The sequence below is a fragment of the Ahaetulla prasina genome, chromosome 9, assembly GCF_028640845.1.
Source record: "Ahaetulla prasina isolate Xishuangbanna chromosome 9, ASM2864084v1, whole genome shotgun sequence".
In the NCBI taxonomy this organism is placed as follows: domain Eukaryota; kingdom Metazoa; phylum Chordata; class Lepidosauria; order Squamata; family Colubridae; genus Ahaetulla; species Ahaetulla prasina.
The window spans coordinates 309,015-336,641 of NC_080547.1; the positions used below are offsets into that span (position 1 = coordinate 309,015).

Below are 27,627 nucleotides of genomic sequence, written 5' to 3' on the forward strand. Positions count from 1 at the left end.
CCCCAAGAATGAAAGTGTGACCCAAGCACAATTGGTGAAACAAATTCCATACTCCTATCAAGAAAGTACAGAACTAGATCCTGACAAAGCCGAGCACCTCTAGGAGGAAGAAGCAAGAGCTCCGTGCTCTTCTGTGCAGGGAAGAAAGGAAGAAGATGAAGGATCTTGTGGGCCAGGATCAGGCAGATGGAAGACCAAGAGGAGAGCCAGAGTCAGCCGTTCTCTCCCTCTGTGTACTCTGCTCCCACCCTGAAGTCAGCAACTCAGGAAGTGCTAAAGACTCGCCACCACTGGATTTTAAGAGTTCAACTGATGAAAACCAATGGTAGCAGTACATGAAGGGATCTCTTTACCTTCACAATTCATAGCTGAGTAAAGCAAATGTCCCTATTTTGACTAAAAATGGAGGAAAATAAGATAAAACCTGGAATCAGACCTAAAAGATGATCATAATGCCTGGATACTGCTGGGTACAGTGGAGGGAAGCAGCTCAACTTCCCTCCTCTTCTAGGTCAGATATGGATGGGAAATGGATGGCCTTTGCTTTCTTCCTTAAGCCAACAACCGATGAAAACATGGCATTTCCAGGAATAATTTCAAAAATAGTTCTAAAGAAATTTCCTCTGTTCTCCCAGAAGATTACTTCCCCATTTGTAGATCTCAGACTTTGAAGCATCTGCCAATACTATGGAAGTCTTAGAGCCTTTAAACAAGTGAGCAATGCCTTTTCGTTCTCAAAACAAACTGAAGGGGGGATTTCAAGCTGCGGAATGTGAGAAACCAAACATGCCTAGTTATTGCATAGATAGTCATAAAAGGATTTCATCCATCTTTAGATTCCAAACTGCTATCTTCACAGAACAGGGAATCATAAGGTTGGAAGAGACCTTGGAGGTCTTCCAGTTCAACCCCCTGCTCAAGGCATGAGACCTTATACTATCCTGGTCAAACGGCTGCCCAGTTTAGTTTTAAAAACTTTCACTGATGGAGCACCCATAACTCTGGGAGGCAGACTGTTTCCCTGATTGCCAGAAAATGTCTCTTTAATTCTAGGTTGGAGCTCTCTATAACAAGCTTCCAGCCATTACTTCTTGTTCTGCTCTCTTGCGCTTTAGAGAATAAGTCAGTCCTGTCTTCTCTGTGACAGCCCCTCAAGTACTGGAAGAAGAGTTGTCAGGCTCCCCTGCCCAACCCCCTCTTTGATAGGTTAGCCCACAGACCCTTATCATCTTTGTTGCTCTTTCTAGTCTCTCAACATCTGTTTTGTATTGTGGTGACCAGAACTGGACATAGTATTCCAAGTGTGCTCTCACCAGTGGAATATAAATCGATATCTTCTCGTGATGTTGATGCTATTCCTCTGTTGATGCAGCCTAGGACCACACTGACTTTTTGGGCAGCTGCAGCCCATTGCTGGCTTATACTTAAGCAATGGTCCAGTAGGACACCTAGATCTCTCTCTCTCTCTCAGTTACTAATGTTGAGTCAGGTACCACCTCTTCTGTACCTGTACAGAAGAAATTTCTTGACAGAGAAAACCATCCATGGAATAGCTTGCCACCACAAGTTGTGGGTGTGCCATCATTTGAGCCTTTCAAGAAGAGGTTAGACAGCCGTTTGTCTGGAATGGTTTTAGGTGTCCTGCTTGAGCAAGAGGTTGGACTAGAAGACCTCCAATGCCCCTTCTGATTCTGTTTTTCTTTATTTTGCTCTGAATCCTTGATCACAAGGAGACCTGACTTGCCACTACCAAAAACTCTGGATTTTGGTGGGCCTGGTTGAATGTTCTTGAATCCCTCTCCGTGAGATGGGGTTGTTTCTAACTTTTTGTTAAGGGCCAAGCAACCTTAAGTGGAATGCTGGAGAAGTAAACCTAAAAACAGGTGAAAGAAAACAATTTTAGTAAAGCAGGTTGGACTATCAGGATTGTTCTTTTCAGGACATGTTTTCAGTGCTGCCCCCTGCTGGCTAAAAAGGGACTCGAACTTTTGGACATAAGAGACCTGTCAGACATTTAAATGAAAGCTTTATTGGTTTTTTTCATGCACTCCTTCGGGGATGCTTGTTCTTTGATTTGACATACCATCTGCGGTTTTCTTATCTTTGTCTTATTGTCCAAGCAGCGGTAGGTTGGGCAGAGACCATAAATCCCAGTTTACAAGCTATAAAGGTGTTCATTCAACAATGAAGTCAAAATCACCCAAAAGGTATAATGGCTTGATTCAAGGCACAACTACAGCCACTTCCTTTGATTTGCTTCATGCCCATATCTAACCTCCTTGCAGTGAAATGTTTTGCTTCCAAGTTGGCATCCTTGGACTTGGACAAGCCAACTCACCTAGAAAACACAAAGTGTTTTCTTCTGGTGATACCAGCCACTGGACGCTCCCTTTCTTGAAGGCCATCTGGTGAACAAGGCTATTAGAAAAGCAGATCACTACTGGATGTAAGATTTGGATTTGAAGCATCACTGAATGCCCAGATAATGTGGCCTCTCTTACACATTTATTGACATATTGCAATGTTTATTTACTATTGCCCCTACCAGGATTCCCAGGGCTTGACATTTTTATAAAACCAATAAAGACCATTTGAACTTACCATTAAATTGTACCTGTAAACCAAATCCCTCCCTTGGCATCCACTCAGGACGTCTCTGATAAAGAAGTCTCTGGTGACCTTTAGGAAATCAGAGTGAACAGGCATCTTCCAAAGATGTCTCAATGCTAAATGCTCTGTAGAAGAAGCCACCTGTTCAAGCCACCAGAGAGTGTCATCCAGATCTCCAGGTGAAGTGTTGATGCCATTTTATAATACTTTGGTAAGACCACACTTGGAATACTGCATCCGGTTCTAGTCACCACGATACAAAAAGGATGCTGAGGTCCTAGAAAGGATGCAGAGAATAGCAACAAAGATGATTAGGGCTCTGGAGGCTAAACTGTACAATGAACAGTTAAGGGAATTAGGTATGCCTGGTCTAGCAAAAGAAGGACTAGGGGTGACATGACAGCAGCCTTCTAATATCTGAGGGGCTGTCACAGAGGGGAGAAGTTCAATCTATGCTCCAAAGCACCTGAAGGCAGGACAACGAGTAACAGGTGGAAGATTACTAAAGAGAGAGCCAACCTAGAATTAAGGAGTAATTTCCTGACAGTGGGAATAATTAATCAGTGGAACAGCTTCCCTTCGGAGGTTGTGGGTGCTCCATCACTGGAGGCTTTTAAGAAGAAACCAGACAGACATTTGTCCAGAATGGTACAAGGGTTCTTTCTGAGTAGAGGGTTGGACTAGGAGACCTCCAAGATCCCTTCCAAGCCTGTTATTTTATGTTCTGTGTTCTAAGCAAGGTCTAAGTGTTGCCTTAAAGGAGAGGTGGGAGACATAAAAGTGTAATAACAAAGACTGTGCAAGAATCTTGCAAGTTTGAAATTATACATCAGTGTTTCTCAACCTTGACAAGTTCAAGACACGTGAACTTCAACTCTACATAAAGAACAGCTACAGACATAGGCATTTCTTGCCACTGGATTTCCCAGCCATTGACTCCTAGACAGAGTGACCACAGAGATGGTGCTCCAAAAGGGTTAGGACCAGTAGTGGGTTCCACTTACCTTAGCTACCGGTTGGGAACAGTGAGCTCGCTTGTGGCGCTTCTGCACATGCACAGAGCATCTGGAATGACATCCAGGCAGAGCCTCCCACCGCTGCCACTACTGGTTCACCCAAACTGGGGCAAACCGGTAGAAACCCACCACTGGTTAGGACTCTCTCTTACATTGTGGTTTATGCCTTTAAAGCCTGTCCTCAGGCTTAGATCTGAAAAGACCCAAGAAATAATTAGCATTAGCCAACCTACAGCACAATACCTAGAATTAACCAACTTGAGACTAGAGACTGAAGCTAATTAGAACTGTTGTCTGATTATTTGCCCTCCTTATGACAGCAATCTTTGGAGGGCCTGCTCCCAATGGGAGGGATGCTTAAGAGCTCTAGCACGGCCTACTCCCTTAGCTCCCCACCCCAGTCTCTGGCTAGTTGGCAGCTGGAATTCAGCAAGCCTCGCTACTACTTTGTGGTTTGAGTTGATCTCCTGTTTCTTTTCACAACATTTACCCTGGAAAAGGAAAGGAGGCTGCTGAAGCCCCTCTGCCCCTTGCACAGGCTCCTGAGCCAATTTGGACAGACTATTCTGAGAAGAGGAGAACAGTGATCTCTCTTCCTAGGAATATTACATCTGTCAGACCTACCATCAGGAAGGGGATATAGAAGTATAGCCAGCTGTACAAACAGGCTGAAGGACAGTTTTTATCCGTGGGCTGTCAAGACTCCTGAATGAGAAATAACTTCATAACTATGTAGTATGATGGACTGCAGGGCCGGTGCAATGGGTAACATGTTCACACTGGTGCAATAGGACTGGGTGTTCTATTAAAATGATTTATTGGGTCAGGGATTTTTTTGGCTTCACTGTGAGTTGTATTGTGTTGGGGGGGGTGCACTGAGGGAGCACAACCAATCTCATTGCACATATGTTGTGCACCGACAATAAAGATTTGAATTGAATTGAATACATGGCTTGTAAGTCACTTGGAGGGCAACAATCCCCATGGATCCTTAGGCCATTTGGGATTGCAGATTCTAAAGGGTTTTACTTAGCTTCTCTTCCCCTTTTAGGTTGCTACTTTACGTGGCAAACCTGAAGGAAAAGAGGGTTATTTTTCTTATCCTGAAAGATGCAGCTGGAACCCTCCAGGCTGAAGGATTTATTTATTTATTTATTTTATTTATTTTATTAAATTTTTATACCGCCCTTCTCCCGAAGGACTCAGAGCGGTGTACAGCCAACATAAAATACAGAATATATACAATTAAAAGAATTTAAAATAAAACTATTACTAAACGGCTGATAATTAAAAAAGATTTAAAAATTTAAAATATTAATAAAACCCCAATTTAAAATCAACTATTTATGCCAGTCCTGCTTGAATGAATAGATATGTTTTTAGCTCACGACGAAAGGTCCGAAGATCAGGCACTTGACGTAAGCCAGGGGGGAGTTCATTCCAGAGCGTCGGTGCTCCCACAGAGAAGGCCCTACTCCTGGGGGCCGCCAGCCGACATTGTTTGGCGGACGGCACCCTGAGAAGGCCCTCTCTGTGAGAGCGTACGGGTCGGTGGGAAGCATAAGGTAACAGCAGGCGGTCTCGTAAGTACCCGGGTCCTAAGCCATGGAGCGCTTTAAAGGTGGTAACCAGGATCTTGAAGCGCACCCGAAAGACTACAGGAAGCCAGTGCAGACTACGGAGCAGTGGTGTTACGTGGGAGCCACGAGCGGCTCCCATTACCACTCACGCAGCTGCATTCTGGACTAACTGCAGCCTCCGGGTGCACCTCAAGGGCAGCCCCATGTAGAGAGCATTGCAATAATCCAGCCGAGACGTAACCAGAGCGTGAGTGACTGTGCATAAGGCATCCCGGTCAAGGAAGGGGCGCAACTGGCGGACCAAGCGAACTTGGTAAAAGGCCCTCCTGGAGACGGCCGCCAGACGTTCATCAAAGGACAGCCGACCATCCAGGAGGACGGCCAAGTCGCGAACCACCTTCATTTAAATATAATTGCATGAAGTTTGGTCAAATATCACCTCAGGTCCAAAGCCTCCTTTTAAGGAGGGGGGGGGAGAGTCAAAGTAGTTGACCCAGAAGCCACGGCGGTCTCTGAAGACGGGAGGGAAACGGGGGAGACCCAGCAGGCTTCCGAAAGGCCCCGCAGGAAGGCGGGGGCGCCTGGGTCTCTGCGCCGAGGTCAGGAGGCAGCCGGGCAGCTCGAAGCCGCCGAAGGCCGGTCCCGCCTGACTCGCGGAAGAAACTTCCGAAAGCTAAGCTTTCTCAGCGAGCCGCGCAGGGGAGGCGGCTGGAGGCCGGGCCCGGACCGCCTCCGTTCTTGCCGAGCGGCGCGGGGACTGGTTGGCGGGCACGGCCCTCCCACGAGCCGGCAGGCCGGCAGGCGGGGCTGGTGGGAAGGCGCGGCGGGGAGTCTGCACGCCGTCGCTGCCCACCTTCCTTGACGCGCCGCCACCGCCGCCGGGCTATAAAAAGCCGCCGGGCTGGCGCAACCCAAGCAGGCGCGTCAGGCGGCTCGGGCGACGGCTCAACAGGCGGCCGAGCCGTTGCGCGGTGGGCCGGCTCTCCTGCTGGTCGGACGGCGGGGATGGAGGCGAGCGCGGCGACGGCAGCGGCGGGAAACGGCTCGGAGTCGGCGGGCGTCGAGGTCGGGGCCGAGGCCGAGGCCGAGGCGGGCAACCCCTTCGTGCAGCCGGGCTGGCAGGTGGCGCTGTGGGCGTCGGCCTACGCGCTGGTGGTGCTGGTGTCGGTAGTGGGCAACCTGGTGGTGATATGGGTGGTGCTGGCCCACCGGCGGATGCGCACCGTCACCAACTACTTGCTGGTCAACCTGGCCTTCGCCGAGGCCGCCATGGCCGCCTTCAACACGCTGGTCAACTTCACCTACGCCGTGCACAACGTCTGGTACTACGGGCGGGCCTACTGCCGCTTCCAGAACTTCTTCCCGGTGGCCGCCGTCTTCGCCAGCATCTACTCCATGACGGCCATCGCCGCCGACAGGTGAGGCGCCGCCCGCCCACCCCCCGCCCCGGGAGCAGCTCCCGCTCGGGCTCGGCGCGGCTCTTCGGGCGGGCTCAGCGGGAAGGGAGCGCGGCGGGCGGGCTCTGCTCCTTCTGCCCCGGCCGCACTCGGGTGAGGCTCGCTCGAGAGAGGCGGGCAAGGCAGCCGGGCGCCCGCGGAAAGGTGGCGGCTCCGGGCTTTGGCGCGAAAATCGATCCTGCCCGTCCAGGAGGAGAAAGTCCCGCCCGGCTTTTGCCCCACGCGAGCTTCTCAAAGGAGGGGGCGCCGGTGATCTATAGCCGGGACTCCCACGGACACGGACGGAGTCTGAAGTCTTCCCCCGGGGAAGGAAGGGGGCCTCCGCTGCTTGTGCCCCGCCTCTCCGGTTCTGTGTCTCTCCCCTCCCCCGACTCAGTTTCCCAACTGCGGCTCAAAATGGGCTGCTAGAAAACGAGGCGGGCAGGTCCTTCGGCGCTCCTTGCTCCGGGGCCGGAGGCTCGGCTTGTTCAAATGTCTGCTGGACTTCGCACATCAAGCGCGCTGCGGAAGCCCAAACAATGCAGGTCTCCTGACAACCTCGGGAGGCGGCTTGGCTGTGAGGCAGAAACTTGCTCCGATTCGGTGCTGTAATCGGTGCGTTTTCGCCTCTTACATCAGAGTGAGCTCCCCCTTCCCCCCCTTTCCCCCCCCCCCTCTGAATTGGAGAGAAGATAAGAGACGCATCTAAGCCTGTGCAGGTTTGCGCAGAAGTCCCAGCGGCTTGTCAAACCCTGTTACAGAATTCATCTCTTTCCTGCATTGGCAAAATGCCCTAAGCGGGCACTCTGGCTTTACCCGAGGTGCCAAGTCACAGAAACAAAAGAAAGCTGCTGCAGCTTGGAGCTGATGGTGATGCTAATGCTTCCATCAGTCCTGCCTGGAGCCCCAAGTGCTCCTGCTCCTCCCAGCTGTCCTCACCACAACAGCCCCATCTGAGTCGGGTTGGGCTGTGGGTCCAAAGTCTTTTGTGCAGCTTGGGGGGTCCACGATGGTTCCCAACCAGTGTTTCGATCACTCGTAAAGGTTTGGTGACAGTTTGACGGAGACTGGGAAAGTGAGCTACCCCTCTCCTTTGCCTGGGGATCACCCGGGAAGAAGGCTAGTTTATTTCTGTATGAATTTGAAAATGGTCCTGCATGTCCATCATCACAAATCCATTCAGGGTGAAACAGAAGGCAGCACTTTTGCTCCTGCCCAGATTTTATTGCCACAGGCAAGCTGCTGGCCCATAACTGAGGGTTTGAAAAGGCTTGGAGGCACCCTGGAGGGAGCAAAGTCAACTGGGTCTCCCACTCCTTCACAGCTACCCCGTTGACTGTGCAAATGCCTCGGTGCCCTCTGCTGCCTATGAGGGGCTTGTGAATGTGTTTTTTGGGACATGAGCCAGGAAGGCAGGTGGGGACTCCCCTTGCACCAGTGATGTCCAGCAGGGTGCGGAGATCGGCTGGTTTAATGAAAAATGTCCTCTGCCATCCTTCTCAGGGGGTGGTGTTTGGGGGAGAGATTTGCTCTCCATAGTTGGTAAACATCACTTTTGAATCTGAGGACATCCATGCCTTTAGATTTTGTCAGGAGTAAAGCTCTTTGTGGTTTTCAAAGGATTTTAAACTCACCACCACCACCACCACCATTTTTCAATATTTCCCCAGGAAGAGTTTCATGGAGGGGTGTTTTTGTGTTCTGAGACCCACTATCATTAGAGGAAACAAAAAGCATTCATTATTGTAGAATGATAGCAATCCAGGAAACATCTGCCCGTAACTACCACAGCAAAACTGGAAAATGTTTTACTTCCCTCTTGACTATCTTGAAACAATTCCACCATGAAAAGCAAGGCGGCAGCTGGGGGGGGAGTCACGGGGCTTTTCTCTAAAAAAGATGTCTAGATGATTGCTTCTTGCATTTTTGAAATATGTGCTGATTTCACCTGGAACATGCTGGTACATTCTAGTTAGAAGGCCGGGGGTGGCAGGGAACTCGCTGTAGGCTTCATCCACCACTAATTTGGATGTCAGAGCTGCAGTTTTTCATCTGTCTGGCTGTTATTGCTCTTGCTGTAATGAATGCTTTTCATTTCATGCAAGGAGGGTGAGTTTCTGCCATCCATGGACTCCTAATGCCCAAAATTTAGAAGGCTCCCCTTCTGCATATGCTACAAGTCTTTAGGGGTTTGGAATAATGCAAAATGTGTCCTTTGTTTTATTTTCATTTTCTTTTGTTGGGCATTTGCTTTTGAAACCTAAAATCCTAATCCTTAGGATTTTCAACAGCAATTACTTCGAGTCTGGAGAATTTGAGAAGAGAAGAGTAGGTGTTCACACATCAGGTGCTGGGTCCTCATCTCTCCAAAGCTGAAAAGCAGAGTAGATGAAGTCAAAAGCAAAACTGATTAAATAAATGGGCAAAATGCATGTATGCAATTGTAGGCCATTAAGAAGCCGATTACAAGACTGGCATTTCTTGTTGCAGAAGTGACATTATTTAAGTGCAGAATATTTCCTACGTGTTTGAATACACACCAACCTTCCATTTGTTCAAGTATCAGCATTTTGAACTATTGATCGGTCAGCATGATGGAAAGATGAAAACAAAGCCTTGGAGTAACTGCAGCAACCAAAGCTGCTTCAGCACTGGGAGAGGGAGAGGCCAGGTTAAAAACATAGCAATAAAACCAATCAGTTAATTGAAATAACAGCTGGAAAGACACAGCTCTCTAATACCCAAGCTTTGTGCTGGACAGGGCTGCAGTTGAGGGGGAGAATAATTGCCTCAGGAGCAACACAAGGAGTATATTACTCATATTATGCAGGAAGAAACCAAGTGGGATAGAAAGTATCCACACAGTGGGAGAAAACAGTCCCTTTCTCTGTCTGTACAGGATGAAATTAATCACTGGGGATACATTTTATTCCCTCTTCCCCAAATGGCATGAAAAGGTGTACATTCCTTTGCATTCTCCAGAGGTACTAGTCAGGCAAGGAATTATAAAAAACAGGACTGGGGAAATAAGTGAAATAAATTGCCAAATCTGGTCACGTCTTTCATTCATCATCTCTACAGCTCCAAATCTGTTGCAAGGTGAGGATTCTAGGCTAGGTGGTTGTAAGTTGAGGACTACCTGTATTTTTAACTTTAATTCTTTTTTATAGGCGTGAGCCTCCTAGAGTCATTATATGAGATAGCTGGCATGTAAGTCCAGTAAAAAAAATTCTATAAAAGATCACACATACAGGAAAGGCCACGTTTCATGCCCATCCTTATGTGCCAATGAATGCCACTGATCACCACGGGGCTTCCTTCTGAGTAGACTTCATGGGAAGGGAGGGGAACCATGTCATCTCCCCCCCCCCACAGATACAGATACACAAACTCATCTCTACTTTTAATTCTTCCTTTACAGCCACTTGAGCAAACAGCCTCCTGTGCAACATGAAATCATACCATGATGCCCAGTCTACTGGGCATCATAAATCTTATGAACAAATATTCTTGGTTACTTCCTTGCAAAATATATTTGCAATTAATCATTTTCAACAATGGGCTTTGAATAATCCATTTAGTCATAAGTAGCCCATTACATTTCTCTGTAAGATTCCCAGTGCTTTCTCCCCTCGGGATTTGCGATCCCTCTACATGAATCTTTTGTATATAATATAAACAATATATAAACAATGTGTAAAACTGATATTAACATATTAAAATTAAGATTAAACCTTTTAAAACGTAACATTTCAAAAGGATTAAAAAAAATCAAAGATGGGCATTTAGCATTAGTTAATACAAGTGGGGGAGAGGTGCTCTTGGGGCCGGCCAGCCCCATTTTTGCATGATCTTCTGTGCCCCCCAAGCAGAGCCAGGGTTTGATACCTTTGTGGAAGGCCAGGAGATTGGGGGCTCTTTTCACCTCTGGGGAGTGGACGTTCCACAATGTGGGGGCAGCGGCAGAGAATGCCCTCTTCTGAGGCCCATCCCCCAGTCAAAATTCTTTGATTGACGGCTCTGCCACATGCCTTCCCTGCATGACCAGGTGGGGTGGGCTAATTTGATAGGACAAAGATGGTTCCTTAGGTAGCCTGGCCCCATGTAGGGCTTTATAGGTGATAACCAACACTTCGAACCAACCCCTGGAAGAATCAGAATAGAGCTGGAAGGGACCCTTGGAGCAGGAGACCCTATACCATTTTATATCATAGGGGGCTGTCCAGTTTTTTCTTGGAAACCTCCAGGATGGAGCACTTCTGAAGGGAAGCTATTCCACTGGTTAATTGTTCTCACTGTTAGGAAGTTCCTCCTGAATTCCAGGTTGCTTCTCTCCTGGATTAGTCCTGCCTTCTGGTGCTTTGGAGAATAAGCTGACCCTCCTCTTTGTGGCAGCCTCTCAAATACTGGAATACTCCTATCACGTCCCCGCTAGGCCTTCTTTTCTGTAGGCTGCCCATACTAGATTGCTTCTAGTAACTGTCTTGTTCGGTTCTAGGTGCTCACAACTCCTCCTCTTACTTATCTTTTTCAGGATTTGGGTCAGTGATCATAATAAAGTTTGTGCTACCACTAGAAAACGACATTCCCAAATAAACATGCTTAATATCAGAGCAGCAGATGCCAAAGCTTTTTATCTTTATAATTGCAATGCTCCAATGTTTTAAATGCATTTAATATGTGTTATTGCACATGTTTGAAGTATTCCTTTATTTTCAAATCAGATGCTTCAAACACACACACACAAACACCACTCCCACTCACAACTTTGAGAGGGGCGAAGAAGTCGTAAAGCATGGCAGGGCAATGGAAGGAAGAGAATTCCTAAGATTTGTCTCAAAGGTGCTTTTTCAAAAGGCAACCAGACTGGGGTTTGGGTTTTTTTGCCCCTGAGGAAGAATATGTTTCGCTTCTCATGCAAGAAGAATCATCCGTTCTGGCAGGATGGTGGGGGCGATGGAAGAATTACTTCTGACAGGATGCGGGGGGGGGGGAGTGGAAGGATCATGTATCTTCACAGCCATCTGGTCTGAGCACTTCCCCTGAGAACACTTGAGGGCACTGGGGGCGTTATCTGGCCATCATGGTCCCCTGAATCAGGGTGCAAATGGAGGTGGAATCTTCTTGGAAGTGTGGTGAGAGATGCGTTGGAGACTGGAGATCGGTGAGTCGTCTCCCTCCCCCTCGGCTGAGAGAATTTAATGTAGGCTGCCCAGGGTCACAATGTGTAATTTGGATGATTATATAATTGTTGTAATAACTAATCAATATATTCTCAAATCTAGTAATTAAGACCCAGCCACTAAAGGCTATTTTGTTTAAAAAGAAGGGGAGAGCAATAGGACCTAGATGAGCCTGGTTAAAGATCTCTCCTTCCATCATGCAGGAACCCCATTGGAAGAAGATTTAAAGCATTTCCCCTGCGATATCCCATTTTTCAATATTCTTTCTTCCCAAAGAAGCACCACAACATTGCAAAATGCCCAATTATACTTGGGAAGATCCTGGAAAACATCAAGCAATGGATCTGCAAAGCTATTTGTAGAACCCAACATGAGTTTGTCAAAAACAGATCATTCCAGATAAACCTTATTACTTTCTTTGACAAAGTGACTAAATTAATGGACCAGCAAAATGCTAAACATTGATTACAGTAAGGCATTTGACAAAGTAGACCACAACCACCTAGATAGAACAATCTGGGATAGATAGTACCACCATCAGATGGATTTGCAACTGGCTGACCAACCACACATTACACTGTAATTCAAAGGAACTACATCTACATGGAGGGAAGCATGTGGGGGTCCTTGGCCCAGTAGTCATATTCATAAATGATTTAGATGAGGGGAACACTTATTTGCAGATGATACCATACTGGGAGGGATAGCCAACATTCTAGAAGATAAGCTCATGATCCAGAAGGATGTTTATTTTTCAATATATATATTTTTATTCCCAAAGTTAAAATACAAACTCCAAAAGCAAAAACAAAAGAAAACAAGAACAAAGCAAAACTAAACAAGACAAGAAAAAATGTGCATTAAAAAATCCATACATATCGAATGTCTCTCTCAGTTGAATACTGATAAATGTATTTCAGCAATAATAGCTTTTGCCCAATTGCAAAACAGGTCCACAGTTTAGGAACTCCTACAACTCTGTTTAATCCAACCAATTTGACCAAGCATCCATCTCCTGTAAAAATGAACTGTTAACAGCTACCCTCTCTTAAAAATCTATTATTGCATTTGACTCACAGAAAGTCCACATTGGGTTCTAATTTATCATAAACCACTGCAGTCATTATCTCTGATCAAATATCGATTCATTCTTAAAAATAAAACTTTTCCTTAAAATTTTAATTGGGATCTTTCAAACAATTGCATCTCATTCCCCAAAGTCATAAATCTCTGTTCTAAATATCTTAGCAGCATTTGAAGTTCAAAGAATCTTTTTAAAAAGTGTATAGAGAAGAGCAATAAAGATGATTAGAAATCTGGAGGCTAAAGTGTACAATGAACAGGGAAGGGAACAAGGATGTCTGGTCTAGGAAAGAGAAGGACTAGGGTTGACATGAGAGCCACCTTCCAATATTTGAGGGACTGTCACTGAGAAGACAGGGTCAACCTATTCTCCAAAGCACTTGAAGGAAGAACAAGAAGTACTTATCAAGGATCCAACCTAGAACTAAGGACTATTTTTCTGTCAATTAGAACAATTAATCAGTGGAACAGCTTGCCTCCCAGAATTGTGAGGGCCCCACCACTGGAGGGTTTCAAGAAGGTACTGGGTAGCCATTTGTCTGGAATGGCATAAGATCTCCTGCTTGAACAGGGGGTTGAAGATATTTAAGGTCCCTTCCAAACCTTTTAGTCTGTTTTCTATGTTCAACATGTAATAATACTACTTTAGTAGCAACAATGGTGCATTGGAAGATCTGCAAGGAATACAACTTGCCTGCAGGCAAGAACTGCAATTATCTTGCCTAAGTGTAAGACCTTTGAGTTTGTTAAAATTTTGTTAGCCAGCGTAGGCTTCCCAGGTAGCTCAGAAACTGTATCAGAATGTTTATCTATGGTCCCTTGTCAAATTGGAAGAGAGTCAGATGGATTGCCCAGAAATCAGCTCTGATTGTTTTACTAGTCAGTATTTAGAGTAATGCCTTGAATGAAGGGTGGAGGGAAAGCTGGCCTCATCTCTATACACAATAGATGGCTTGTAGCTGAGAAGACAGAAATAACATCTGAAATGTTGTTGCTAGATTAAAGTGCTTTGGCTGCACTGAGTAAAGAGGAAGTGTCTTGGACTGCATATAAAACATATAGTGAATGTATATAAATCACATAATAATGTTGATAGTTTATGATCTTGTGGGGCCACATTACTAGCTATCCAAGATTGCATATGGCCCGTGGGCCGTGAGTTGGACATGCCTGAATTAAAGGAAAGGGCTGCAAATGACAGGATGAAATTTAACAGAGACAACTATCGAGTTTTTCACTTAGGAAGTCAAAATGAAAGGCAGAGATATAAGAGCACATGGATTGGTCAGTCTTGTCAACCTAGAATTGGGCAGCCCTGAAATTGGCTAACAGTCCCTGCTTAACACACTTCACTGGGAAATACAATTGAAAGGACTTTTAGCCTTTCTCTAACTTGTCCAGCTTGCCAGTTCCTTTCCATTGGCCATTGCTCCCATCAGCCCAGCCCTTCACCTCCTCTGCTCACCTAATATTCTAGGGTAATGGACCCCCGTGGCTAAACCCTTTTCTCATACTCTGCCACAGCGCTTATTCTCTGGCTGTGAAAATCATGACAGCTGCTAGATGGCGTCTCACAGATATGTCTCTCAGCCGCCACCTAGTAGTCTCTAGGTTGACTAATCAACTGGTTGACCCTTATTTCAAGGAGTAAAACATAATAAATCAGTAAGCAATAGAAGAGGGGGAAAACTGCAGAACAAAGAGCAATTGTGATGGTGTGCATAATTGTAGGAAGCTTTTCATGTTGGGAGTGAAGTTGGGTGGGACTGGACTTGTAGCCCCCAAAACGATCGATCTCAATCAAAGCTGTATGGCAACTCAGACACACACACACACCCCACCCCTGGTAAGGGGACACCTGGGGTCCATGAGGTTTAGGGCGTGGGGCTTCCTGCCAGTTGCAGATGGGCAGGGAGCAGGACAAAGCAACCAATTGGAGGAGGGCTGTGCATCCAGGGAGTTCATCTAGCAGTAGAGGATGAAGAAGCCCTCCCCTGCGCCTTTAAAGAGGAGACATATGGCTGCAGGTGGATGCAAACTTCTCTCTTTATTGGTTGTTTAATATTCTTTTGCTACATTTTAAATCTCTCTCTGTCTCTCTCCCTCCCTCCCTCTCCTTCTCTCTCCCCCCCTCCTCTCTTTCTCTCTTTTAAAGATACATGGCCATTATCCATCCTCTGCAACCAAGGCTATCAGCTGCAGCCACCAAGGTTGTCATCTGTGTTATATGGCTTTTGGCTTCACTACTCTCATTCCCTCAAGGATACTATTCCACTACTGCAGAGCTGCCTGAGCGAGTGATATGCTTTGTCGATTGGCCACAAAATCAGACCCAGGTCTCTGCAATAACGTGAGTTGGGCCTTGCTGTTGTCATTGCTGGAGGTGGAAACAGTGTTGTGTGGTTCTCTTCCAAGAGTGCGCTCATAATTCCAGAGGAGCCAGACTCTCGGGTTTCACCCCCTTCTGATTTCCTGGCCTCCCTGTACAGTATCCGAATGTTGCTGCCATGGGTTGGATGAGGTCTTGGCTGCGTTTCCTTCATTGCAGTAGACAAGGGGATAGTCTCCCTCCCACCTTCAAATACCATACTTGGCCAAGAAAATACCCCCAGGCAGTTAAACATCTACAAAACTGAGGAATTATTGTTTAATTACAGAGGTTTCTGTTTATTTTTCTTTTCTATTGATTGGTTGGTTAATCAAACATATAGTTGCCTGCATCATGGTAACTATATTTATAATTTAGAAAAGAATTAAATAAAAACAAAGCTCAAACAATTGAGAGCTACAATTAATTTACAGTTAAAGAACTGGGATGGTTGTGCAAAAAGCAACACACAGTAGTTGTGCACTGTTTAGGACTGAGAGAGCTGCAGGCAAAGGACTCTTAGAGAAATCAGACTTACCTGCCACCCTTCCATAGATCCTGGCTGGTGGCACATGGGCGCCATTTTTTATTTCCTGAATTCAGATTTCCTAAGAAATAACAGCTAGAAGAATCCAGGGATTAATTTGGTCATACCTAGAAGTTCAGGATTGTTACGTGCTTCAGTTATCATGAATACAAGCTGATTTGCACCATTAAACATAGAAAAATAGAAAACTGGTGGCAGAAAAAGACCTAGTAGTCCATCAAGTCTGCCCTTTGAAGATTTTTTTCTTCATTAATTGATTTATTATTTTTATATTTTATTAATTTTATTTTTTGCTGGATGGTGGACCAGTATTTATCCCAAGTAAGTTTGAACTCAGTGTCTGATATTTGACCCTCTACCTCCACGGAAGTTGCTTCCAAACTTCCACTAATCTGTCTGTGAGGTAACCCTTTTTAACATGACTTTTGTACTTCCCTCCTGACAATTTGTTAAGCTATTAAGCTGACTGGCCTACAGTTTCCAGCTTCTTCCCCAGCCCCCTTCTTTTGGATGGGTACAATATTAGCTGTTTGCCAGTCCTGGGAAACTTCACCTGTTAGAAGAGACGGGTTAAACAGATCAGTTCATGGTCCTGTGAGCACGTCCAGGAGTTCCCTCAAAACTCAAACAATGGGCTGCATTACTCAGCCTGCTAGGTGAAGATAAAGGGGAATGAGGAAGGGACCCCACCTGTTCTTCCAAGCTGGTTGTGGTTGGTGTCGGCCTGTTGAGGCAAGCCAGGTCAGGAAACAGACAGCAAGAAATACTAAAACTCTGTTTTATTGGTGAATCTGTTAATCACAGAATCTTGAAACGCTGACCATGTTTTTTTTCCCTTTCCACTTGCAGCAAAGAGAGTTAGGGCAGGGCTCCTTGATTCTGCCTCATCCCTTCCTGTTTTTCTGGATTAGGTTCACATTTCCCTAAAGACTGCAGCACATTTTCTTCTAGCTCCCTTCTCCTGTGCGGATATAGATGCGCCTGGGAGGCAAATTATTTGGCTGGTATTAAAGTTCTTGTAAGCTGCTGAACAGAATGAGCTTTGAGGGGCACCTGATATAGGTGAAATGTTCTGAGTGACAAGGAAGGAAAGAAGCAATAAAAGTAAAGGGGAGATCAGTGAATTAAACATGCGTGAAACTTCTAGTCTTTAATCATTCCAAACGTAACATTTTCAAGTTGTAGAAGGCCACGCTATTAGATTAATACAAGAAATGCATAGTGTCAACTTCCAGAGAAAATATTGCTCCTCTCTATTCTGTACGGAGCAGAAGAACGTAACATTCAATTCTAAGCCCCACAGTTGAGCAAGCAGCCCAGAGATGAGTAACCTTGATAAAAACAATCTGAAATGCGGGGGGGTGGGGGGTGGAGTGGAACTGGATATATTTAGACTGGAGAAGATAACTCTCTTTGAGTGACTGAAGGAAGTCCCGCAGAAGATGGGGCAGACTTGTTCAAAGTTATTCCAGAAGAAAGGAGAAGTGGCAGTGGACCTACATGGGAAGGAGGATGCAGGTTTCTATTGCACATCAGGAAAATGTCCTAATGGTAAGAGCTGCTCAGCAATGGAGCAGATTGCCAGGGAGATGATGGACACTCTTTTACTTGGGGAGTTGGGGGGGGTGTTTTAACCAAGACTAAGATTGCTGAAGGAATGGATGCTTCTGGTGGGCAGGGTTGATCCAGGCCCAGGTGATCTCCAAGGTCCCTTCTAACCCAGACAGTTTGTGATACTCAAAATCCTAGATATCACAACTGCCTTGTAGACATTTTGATCCTTTCTTATTTTGTTCTGTTAGCGTCATTTACTAAGCAATTTTTTTCTGTTCTGAAATATATTTTTTCTGCGTGGAATGGTTTTCTTACGAATATAAAGTCATCACAATATGAAAAATGCCAAAAAAAATAAATTGAATTTTGACATTCCACTGAAACGAGAAACCAAAGAGCAGTGAAGAATGTATTTGCATCTGGCCCTGAAAGCTTCTCACACAAGGGTGCCTTAAAGGCCGGCCTGATAGAAAAAGGAAAAGAAGCCCATGTGACACAAGCTGAGTGTGGCCTTATGCTCCCCATCTGCTTTAGATACGGAGTAGTTGAAAGTAGGAGGGCTGATCTGTGGAATGAAATCTAGTCAACTGCAGTTGGAATTTGCCATGTTTCTCCTGTTGAACTGTCAAGAATTCTCTGATGAGACAAATGCCCTTGTGGATGGAGATCTATCTAGAGAGCTAGAAGTAGAAGAGGAACGAGGACAATCAGCGGAGGCATGTACTGTAAATATTGTAAAATGCGGTCCAGGATGGACTTCCAGGTTTTTGAAAGTTGCTCAAAAACACCTTGACGTAAAGGCTGAGCAGTGCTAGTGTTGAGTTCTAAATGATGCTTGATTGTCCATGGGGGATTTGTAGAAGATTTCAAAAGGACCAAAATGAAGGAATGTGGTTCAACGTATTGAAGGGATGTGTGTTGGGGTCTCCCTCCGCAAATTCATGAACTTATTTGTACAACATGTTACAGCTAGTCCTCAACTTACAACCACAAATTAGCCCAAAATTTCTATTGCTAAGTGAGGCAGTTAAGTGAATTTTGCCCCATTTTATGACTTTTCTTGCCAGAGTTGTTATGTGAACCACTGCATTTGTTAAGTTAGTAACATGGTTGTTAAGTGAATCCGGCTTCCCTGTTGACGTGTCTTGTCCTCATGCCACATGACCCCAGGACACCTGCAACCGTTATAAATATGAGTCAGCTGCCAAACACCTGAATTTAATCACCTGACCATGGAGATGCTGCAACGGTCATAAGTCTGAGAAACAGCCCTAAGTCACTTTTTTCAGTGCCATTGTAAACTTTAAATAATGAACAGTTGTAAGACAAGGATTACCTATATTTGCACTTTCAATATTTTACATTTTTTTCACCCTTTTTTAAAATCAGAAAGTTTTCCCAGCCTCGAGTTTAGGGACTCTTTGCTATGAGGGCTCCAAGAACATTAAAAGTGGACAAACTGATTCCAGCAGAACAATTGATGTGCTGCGTGACTTCACTGAGTCATATAGTTGTAAATAAAACAATTAGTTCTCCCTCATTCTTTCTAATAACTGTTGCAAAAAATATTACCAGTATCTGGGAATTTGCTTCTGGAATTTCTCAACCTCATAAAATGAAATTGCTTCCTCTTTTTTTTTTCCCCTTCCTCTCCCCCTCCCTCCCTCCTTCCCCCCTCCTTCTCTTGGATCTTCAGCTCAGGAAAAGTCCCTTGCATTAACAAGAGAGGGAGCTTTGACCACAGAACTTTGTGGTCAAAGGGGAACTTTGAAAAGGTTGAGAGGCAGAAAAGGAAAACCACAGAACAGTGTGGTCAAAATGCACATGGGGTCTGTGTAATGCATTTGAAATGCAGATGAAGCAGCTGCAGAGCAATGCATTTCTCTGCCCATCCTGTTCAATAGAGACATGTGTCCTGCATTATGTGTCCACAGTATGAAAATACAGCGCAGACAAAATCTGTACAGCCAGTTTTCCTTTTGGGGAACGTCAGTTCATGACACCTGCAACAAGGACTTTGTTTAGCTATAACTCAATACTTGCAGGTGACACAGGTAGGTGTGGCAATATAGCTGGGAAGAAAATCCTCTGTAACATTTTTATCCAATGCTGGCTGCCCAGGGGGCACACAGCTGCTGCAGCCACAGGTCAACTTTTAGCCGACATACCAGGATACTTCCTGTAGCCGAGAGCCTCCTGGCCCCCTGCAGAAGAAGCTGTACCTGCAGCACTGCAGGGTGTTTGCCCCCCCCCATCCCCTGGGTGTTTTCCCCTTGTGCTCCCCTAGCCTCCAAAGGAGGGACTGGCTTAACGCTCCTTATTGATTCCTCTGTTGAGAAGCAAAGCGATGGGTGGAGATTCCCAAAGAAGGAAGGAACTTTGCATCATACATGCAAGAGATTCCTACCTGCCTTGTAGTCTTAATGATCATCTTCCTGGGGTTCCCCAACCTGGCAGCCTCCAGATATGCTCGATTTTCAAGCCCCAGAATTGTGAAGGTGATTCCCGATCCTTTGCCCCAGTTCATCAGAATGTATAGTAAGCCTTGCACCTGAAGCTCTTCTTACAGGCCCTCATTGGGTTGGCTTCTAGTGTTTCGCTGTTTTTTTATTCCTTGTTTCTGTTTCTCATTGTATGTTTTAAAATGCTTTTATTTGTGATGTTAGATGAGAGTCAGACAATACAAACTCAATGAATAATTAAATAAATATTGTATGATGCATTATTTCCGGGTTCTAGAGAAGTTGCTGAAAATTGGCTTAATGAAATAAAGAGGGTAGTGAGTTTGGGTGCATAAAAATAGCCAGAGGACGACCATCAATGATTTCCATTGCTACAGACTCCAGAACTGCAAATAATCTGCATATGTGGCAACTGCCTAGATTTCACTTAAGTTGAGGGGAAAATCTATACTACCTCCAGAGATTGTAGGTTATCCATCTAAGAAGAGGCTGGGCAGCCACTTCTAATTAGTTAGCGGGTTGGCCCTGGATAAACCTCTGGCATCTTTTGTTGCTGCAGCAAATTCAGAAATGAACCTGGTGTGGTGTCAGTGTTTATTCTTGATGCGATATCTCATATTTCAGCATTTGCCATATTGAAAGAGCTGAAGGTCGCAGTTGAGGAGTAAATGCTGCCTCTCTGGGAAAATGTCCAGCTCTTATTCATGTCTCCCTCATAGCAGCTGAATCGCTCCCAGCCCAAATAAAGAGCCCGGGGCTTCAGCCCACCTACTGAAGGTTCCAAGACTTAATTGTGAGACATAAGTAAGGGTCAGGCTTCCCAGTAACAGAACTGAGGTTTTGTGCCTATGTGTGCTCAGTGCAGTCATCAATCATCTGGCCTCTGGCTCAGGGGCCTTCTGAGCCAGAAAGGAGAGTCAGCCATTGGAGGAAATGCATGTCTTTGGAATGAAACCCACCTATGGGGGCTTTTGCCTCTCAGCCAGATAGGAGGCAAGGGAGAAGGGCTTGGCTTTGAAGGAGACTTTGGGGCAGGTGGAAGGGAGAGCACTGGTGGGGGGGGGATGCCGCTGCTTCTTGCCACACGCTTTGAAGCAGGGCCAGAAGCTGAGGTAGTTCTTCTATCAAAAGGACTTTGTTCACTCCACATACTACTTCATTTGTGGTGGGGGGGGGGAGAGATAAGGAATTTTCTTTCTAATTCAGTGATCCTGTGATCAGGTGGGCTGCAGGTCATGGTAGAGAAAATCTCTCCGTGTGGCTGTTAAGAGTTGATGGTATGTAGTCTGTATTGGGGGGGGGGCTAAAAGCATTAGATGTTGTCCAGTACATCCATCATCAGCCTGAAGGTTGTGTCTCTTCCTCTAAGAAGCAGCCCAAGTTACACCATCATACATTTGTCATGACATTGCTGTGATGTTCCAACTAGCAGCTGCATTTATATCAGGAATAAAATGGAGAGGATGTTCAGACTTGTGTCTCGTTTATTCCAGGTATCAGGTCTGCATGACTATTCTAGCCTACATCTTGCCACTCATAGTAATAGGCTATGCCTATATTATGGTGGGCATTACCCTATGGGCTAGTGCGATACCAGGGGACTCTTCGGACCGTTACCATGAACAAGTGTCTGCCAAGCGCAAGGTAAGCTCTATCAGAAGAAACTCAATCAGAAAGGAAAGCCCTGTCAAAGAATGCAGTTTGGGTCAGGGTCCCAATGTGAACTGAATAGACAGAGGTCGAAACAGGTAGCCAGGATCTCTTGCCAACCACTTGGAGTCGTTTGAGATTGGTTTATTTCAAGAATGGGAAAGCCCTCTAGATAGCACCACTAATGCCAGGACTAAGGATAATGGATGCTGGGAATTGTAGCTGAACGACATCCCAAAGACCTTAGCTTCTGCATTCCTTTCTACAGTAAGTCATTGAGTTATGTATGTTAAAAGTTAGCATATTCTAGCTCCTATTTTGTAACTTAGCTTGTTCTCCCAAATAAACACAATGCCATGAATGCGCTGAAGGAGCTCTTGTCTTCTTCAAAAAGGGAAAAGAAGAATCAAAAGAATCACAACCCTGACAGTGGATGTGAGATCTCCCTGGGCATCTTCCCACAGCTGGCCTGCTGTTTCCATTAGGGAAAGGCAAAAGCCAGGCCCCCGAAGCAGCTACGGGTGTTTCTCTCCTTGCCTGGCAATGCTGCTCCCAGGGGCCTCCGTGGGAGCAGCCCCTCTTATCTCCTCAGCTGGACTCCATGCTTAAACTTGGTGGCTCTCCTCCTCATCTGACAGGTTGTCAAGATGATGATCGTGGTCGTTTGCACCTTCGCCATTTGCTGGCTGCCTTACCACATCTACTTCCTCCTACAACTTTTCAACGGTGAAATGTTCTCAGAAAAGTACATCCAGCAGGTCTACTTGGCGATCATGTGGCTGGCCATGAGCTCCACTATGTACAACCCGATTATTTATTGTTGTCTCAATGACAGGTAAGACCATCTTCTTATGGCAGCTTCTGTTGAACAACAGATCTAAATCGGGTCTACTGTCATGTCAGTTGGGGCCAAATGTAGTCATTTCATTCATGCCAAAGTTTTGCATCTTGAATGGGCTGGTTTTAAAATATTTGGAAGTCAGTAAGCCGACCAAGTGGAGTCTTTTGAATCTTGGCCTTGAAACACGAGGAATTTTTGCGAATCGTTTCTCTCCAGAAGATGCCATTTTTTACCTTCCACACTAGCCCATGATTTCCCAGCACCCAGAGGGCTTGGCTACTTCTCTAAAGAAAAGGGGCTTGCCTAAGATTAGAAAAAACGGTGTAAAAGAGTTGGATTGGCTAGTCCTTCTCTGAAGAAGGCACACCTTTGTTGGTTTTCAACACACAACTGCGTGAGTTGAAACGGGGAGGCAGGATTGCGTGAACGAAGCAGCTCCAGATTGCACCCCACCTTCTCTGGATTGTGGCTCTTGCAACCGCACAACATGTGAATTGATAGTGTGAGGACGGCTGTCAGGAGAAAGGCTGCCTACCAAATGCCTCAAAGTCTGATGCTCCAGTGGGGGAGTATTTCCTTTTGTTTGTTTTTTTTACCCAGGATGCAAAGTTCATCCTGTAAATAAATTACAGTAAAAACATACAAATTAACATAATTTATGCAAAATGGACTCTGTTTTTAACAGCCCAGAGAATCCAGCTTTTCTTAAAATGGAATGAATGTTAGATATCAATACAGAAGACACTTGAACTATTTCAGCCCCCAGGGTCATGAGAAGCACAGCCTTTCCTGTGATGAAGGGAAACCCAGCCGGTCCTGGAAGCCGAGTTGAGGCTTGAGGGGGTCCAAGGTGGCTTTGGCAGCCACCAGGCAGGCTCTCCTCATGCGGCTGATATGCTCTGTCTTTTCAGGTTCCGGGTGGGCTTCAAGCGGGCTTTCCAGTGGTGCCCATTTATCAATGCCAGTGAATACGAAGGACTGGAAATGAAGTCAGCAAGGTACCTGCAGGTCCAGAACAGCATCTACAAGACCAGCCGGATGGAGACAACGGTCTCTTCAGTCATTGGCAACCCGGAGGAAGGACTGGATGATGGAAGCAAACCTAGGCGGTCCTCCGTCAACCTGACCTCCAATGGCTCTTCCCGCAGTGACACGAAAACCATCTCGGAGAGCCTGAGCTTCTATTCCAATACACTTCCCTGAGCAAACTCATGACTTAGCCACACTGTGACACCATTTCCATCCCTCTAATGAACAAACCCCCCCAACAAACGGGCCCTTCCTGTGGCTGCCCAATGGGCTTTCCTTCTCCTTCCAAGTGGTTCCATCCGATGTTGCTCTTCTCCACAGATCCTGTGCCTTCCTTCCGCCCGGTTTTTCCTCCTCCTTCTCTCCAGGATCTCTAGGCAGAGGTCATCTGGTCATCTCCTTTCTAACAAGCTGCCATTGTGGAAGCAGCTAATATGAATGAAACGTGTTTGAGGGGTTTTGGAGAGGCGTAAATGAAATGTGTACGAAGTTGTGTACAAGGAACATTCTTTCTTGGAACTCAGTTCAAAATCCATTTCTACAATAGAACATATTTTTAATAGTATTTTGTTCCATTAGTGCACTTTCAGTTACTTTCCTTGAGTAACTGGTATACTTCCAGGATCACTTTTCTTCCATCCATTCATCACTGTTTTTTACCAGGGTTGGAGAGAAGCCCTTGACCACTTCTAGTGAGGTGGATTAATTCTCTTTCAGGATCTCTGCCTTTACCATAAGATATAGTCCAAGGCTACGTTCAACATTTTCTTAGTGCTTAGCCCCCTCAATGAAAATGTTAGAATCATTCAATGTAGAAAACCACAGGAAGAAAGGTTCGACTCTATGTTTTCTATTAGCAAGAACTTTTTCTTCTTTCATAGGAAAAGTGCAACCCAGGCATAGCAGCCCTACAGCCATCCACCCAAAGCATCTGGAAAGTTCCAGAATTTCCAACAGGGTTGTGGGAATTGGCCATGATGTGTTTGAATCTTCCTTGAAGTTTGTGGATTCCATGACTAGCAAAGCAGAGGGGAGGCGAAGGGAGGGCTGCCGCTGTCTACCTGCAAGAATCAGGACTGATGCCTTCTTGCAACAAACACAGATTGAGCAGCTGGCAAAGGACCAAAATGAATGTGTAATTGTAATGCAGGGCCTGTTTTGGCTCCAAGCTTATGTGACAGAGATGAATAGATGCTGGCTCTAATAAGATGGAACCAAATAGCTTTTTAGAAAAATGATGTGGTAATAAAAATGGGATAAAATAATTTCACAGGATAGAATCAGTTGTGGGTGAAAATATTGCAGGCACATTTCAGCATGAGCCTTATACTGTATCACAAGGGGCCCATCAGCTTCTCAGGCAACCAATCTCTTCCAGTTACGGAGAAATGTTGAGGCTACAGAAGAGACCCATAGGTCTCTCACCACGGCCGGAGTGCTGCATCAGCTCCTGCTGACAAAAGTGATAATAGCAGAATATTGGCTCTGTTACATAGAAGAGGATGGGATGAAGACTTGCCCGAGCCAGTATGAAAACTTTTCTAACGAGATTACAAACGAGAGTCAGTGGTTCAGTTGCCTGCTATCTAACTTTGAACATATGTGTGTCTGCATCCACAAGAGTTTATAACAAAACTCTTGTGTGGCAGAATATTTTTCATTGTGTACTATGTTATGCAACAACACAATAGCTAGGAGGTATTTGCTGTTTGTCCTGAAAAACGGGACAACCCAGTTTTCCATAGACACAAAGCTGAGCACAATAGTTGTCCAAAAACTATGGTATTTCCGCAAATGGCAAAAGATCAACATCACGGAACATCACTTTGCCTGTTACCTCTGCAACAAGGTCCTCTTGCAAATATGCGGTAAAGAAAAAAGCCCAAACCATAATACAGGCCAGAGACTTGCTGATGTCCCTGGGCAGAGCTGGGCTGTGGATCCATTTCCTGTGTCCCAGCAATTTTTGAGAGTGTTGTTTACATGGTTCTTCCAGATTGGCTGCAGGTCTTGGAAGAAGATGCCACCATGTTGCATTGGTTATTCTACTGTCTCCTTGAGTGATTTCAATTGGTGTTCAGTGGTGAGACATTTGTGAGGTGCCTCAGAGCTTGAAGCTTTTCATCCTTATAGGTGAATCTGTTGGATGAGATTATTCATGAGGGGGTCTGGTATCATCAGGATGATTATGATACCCAACTATACATCTCAACTGTGGGCTATTCAAGTTGAAGCCTCCGGATAAATCCCAACATCTCAAAGCTGCATAGGTCTTGATGGTGAAGAGAAGTTCAGGCTCAATCCTGACAAGACTGAGTGATTATGAATTTTTGGGCTTTTGAATTGTAGTATTGAAAAAGGCTGTACTTCCCCATTTCAGACTGATGCACAACTTGGTGCCTTCTCCAGTGCACTCTGCATGGGACTTTCCTTGAAGATCAGCCACTGGTCCAGAAGATGGTGGTGTGGGGAGTGATGTGCATGGAACACCACTGTTCTGTGAGCTGTGCTGATTGCTGGTGGGATTCCGGGCTCAGTTTAAGATGCTGGTTACAAGCCATTCATGGCATAAGGCCTGGTTATTTATAACAAGCTATCTTTTATAATTTCTGTCCACTCAGTAAATTTGGCAGAGAGTACATTCAAGGTCCCTTTAGTTAAACAATGTCATTTGTTGGGGCCCTGAAATGTGTCTTTGCTATCAGAGCACCTGCCTTCTGGAATAATATCCCCCTACAGATTGATAAGGCTCCCATCCTATTAATGCTCCAAAAACCTTTCAGAACCTGGCTGTTCCCCCAGGACGGGGTGGCTGCTGACGCCCTCCTTGTAAGCTGTTGTTTTTCTGTTTCACTTGGTTTCTGTTCTCTTCTGGGCATCTGTGATCTGTTTCTCCATTTCTACTGTGCTTGCTTCTAAAGGGTAGACTGCCCAGAGTCATTTGAAGTTGGTGGACTCATTAATAAACAAACAAACAAAGCAAGCTGTCAAGCAAGCAATTGACAGCCATCACTCAATGACCAGTCACAGGATATTTGGACTGCTGATATTTGGACAGAATATAAGAAGTTCCCTATTGGGTCAAAGCCAACCGCTTCTCAGCAGTTCCTCCGAAGGAGGGAAGGTAGCGTCTCCTGTTCTTCCCCACGGCTGTTGTTCTGCCAGTCCCCACCAACCCCAAAGAATTGGTCCACAGGGGCACGGGCACCATGTGAAGTCCCCACCCTTCAGCAGAATGGACCATGCTTGTATGAATGGGCCGGCAGCAAATCAGACCTGATCATCATGCCGCTTTGTATACTGCTGTGAAACAATTTAGGCAGGGAGGAATGAAGCAATGCAATTGTGTCTCTGAACCAGAGACAACGTGCTGTTTGCTGTATATGTAATTTCTTTCTTGTGTACATTGTGCAGGTCTGAGGAGCACCTCATATGTACTACATATTTTTTATTTAAACATGCCGCAACATAGTCATGTTCAAAATTGTAGCTTTTGCTGTGAAATGAAAAATCTAATAAGAAAGGTTATCTGTATCCTGTCCTAGTTTTGGATGCTACAATTGTTTGTGAAATGTTGACAGGCCAAAATAAACCAGAGCAGTTCACCCACTCAAGTGCATTATATTTTGTGAGTCAAATCCTTATAACTCAGGTTTTCTTGAGTTTTGGGTATGGAATAATAACAACAGAAATCTCTTTAAGAAGAATTGCAAAGAGATATCTTGCCTTTAAAAGATAGAGTAATATTGCAATGGAGATTTTAATGGAATGTTTGCCCAAGAATACTGAATAAAATTTTGATCCTAGAAAAACTGTTTACAAAGAAATAAAATCTAAATTGCTTTCCAGCTAGAGAAAACAAGCAGACGAGTATAAAATGCAGATAGCTCAGCATGAAAGTGGCTTATCCTTTGCCTAAGCCCCTAAGGGAAGTTCAAGCGCCTCTCTTTAAAATACTATAATGATAAATAACTATTCTAAGGGGGAAAATCTTCACTTATTTATTTATTTATTTATTAATTAGATTTCTAGACCGCCCTTCTCCCGAAGGACTCAGGGCGGTGTACAGCCTTATTAAAACACATAGGTACACAATAAATTTAAAATACATTTAAAATGAAATATTTAACCGGCCAATTTAAAACTAAAACGGTCAAACGACCGATATAAAACCCTAAACTATAAAATCACCATTAAAAACCCATAACTTAAAAAACTTCACAGGATTGCCTTTCTACATGGAGATAATCAGACAAGTCTCCCGTTGC

General features: G+C 45.2%; 1 protein-coding gene and 1 long non-coding RNA gene across 3 annotated transcripts; one reads left to right on the forward strand and one right to left on the reverse strand.

The window, feature by feature from the left end:
* Positions 1 to 1,699: 1,699 nt before the first annotated feature.
* Positions 1,700 to 6,201, reverse strand: LOC131204067 (uncharacterized). Its single transcript, XR_009156525.1, has 4 exons — positions 6,060 to 6,201; positions 3,615 to 3,819; positions 2,602 to 2,887; positions 1,700 to 1,873 (listed from the first exon to the last, which is right to left on the reverse strand). It is a non-coding gene; the product is annotated as an uncharacterized LOC131204067 (long non-coding RNA).
* On the forward strand, positions 6,202 to 27,627 carry LOC131204059 (substance-P receptor-like). Of its 2 annotated transcripts, XM_058194883.1 has the most exons (5): positions 6,202 to 6,624; positions 15,064 to 15,258; positions 21,333 to 21,483; positions 22,128 to 22,324; positions 23,242 to 27,622. In XM_058194883.1, the coding sequence occupies exons 1-5, from the start codon at positions 6,212 to 6,214 to the stop codon at positions 23,531 to 23,533; spliced, it is 1,248 nt and encodes a 415-aa protein (XP_058050866.1). In that variant the 5' UTR covers positions 6,202 to 6,211; the 3' UTR covers positions 23,534 to 27,622. The 2 variants fall into 2 exon arrangements, with proteins under 2 accessions (XP_058050866.1, XP_058050867.1); XM_058194884.1 differs by lacking the exon at positions 15,064 to 15,258 and having other exon boundaries at positions 23,242 to 27,627.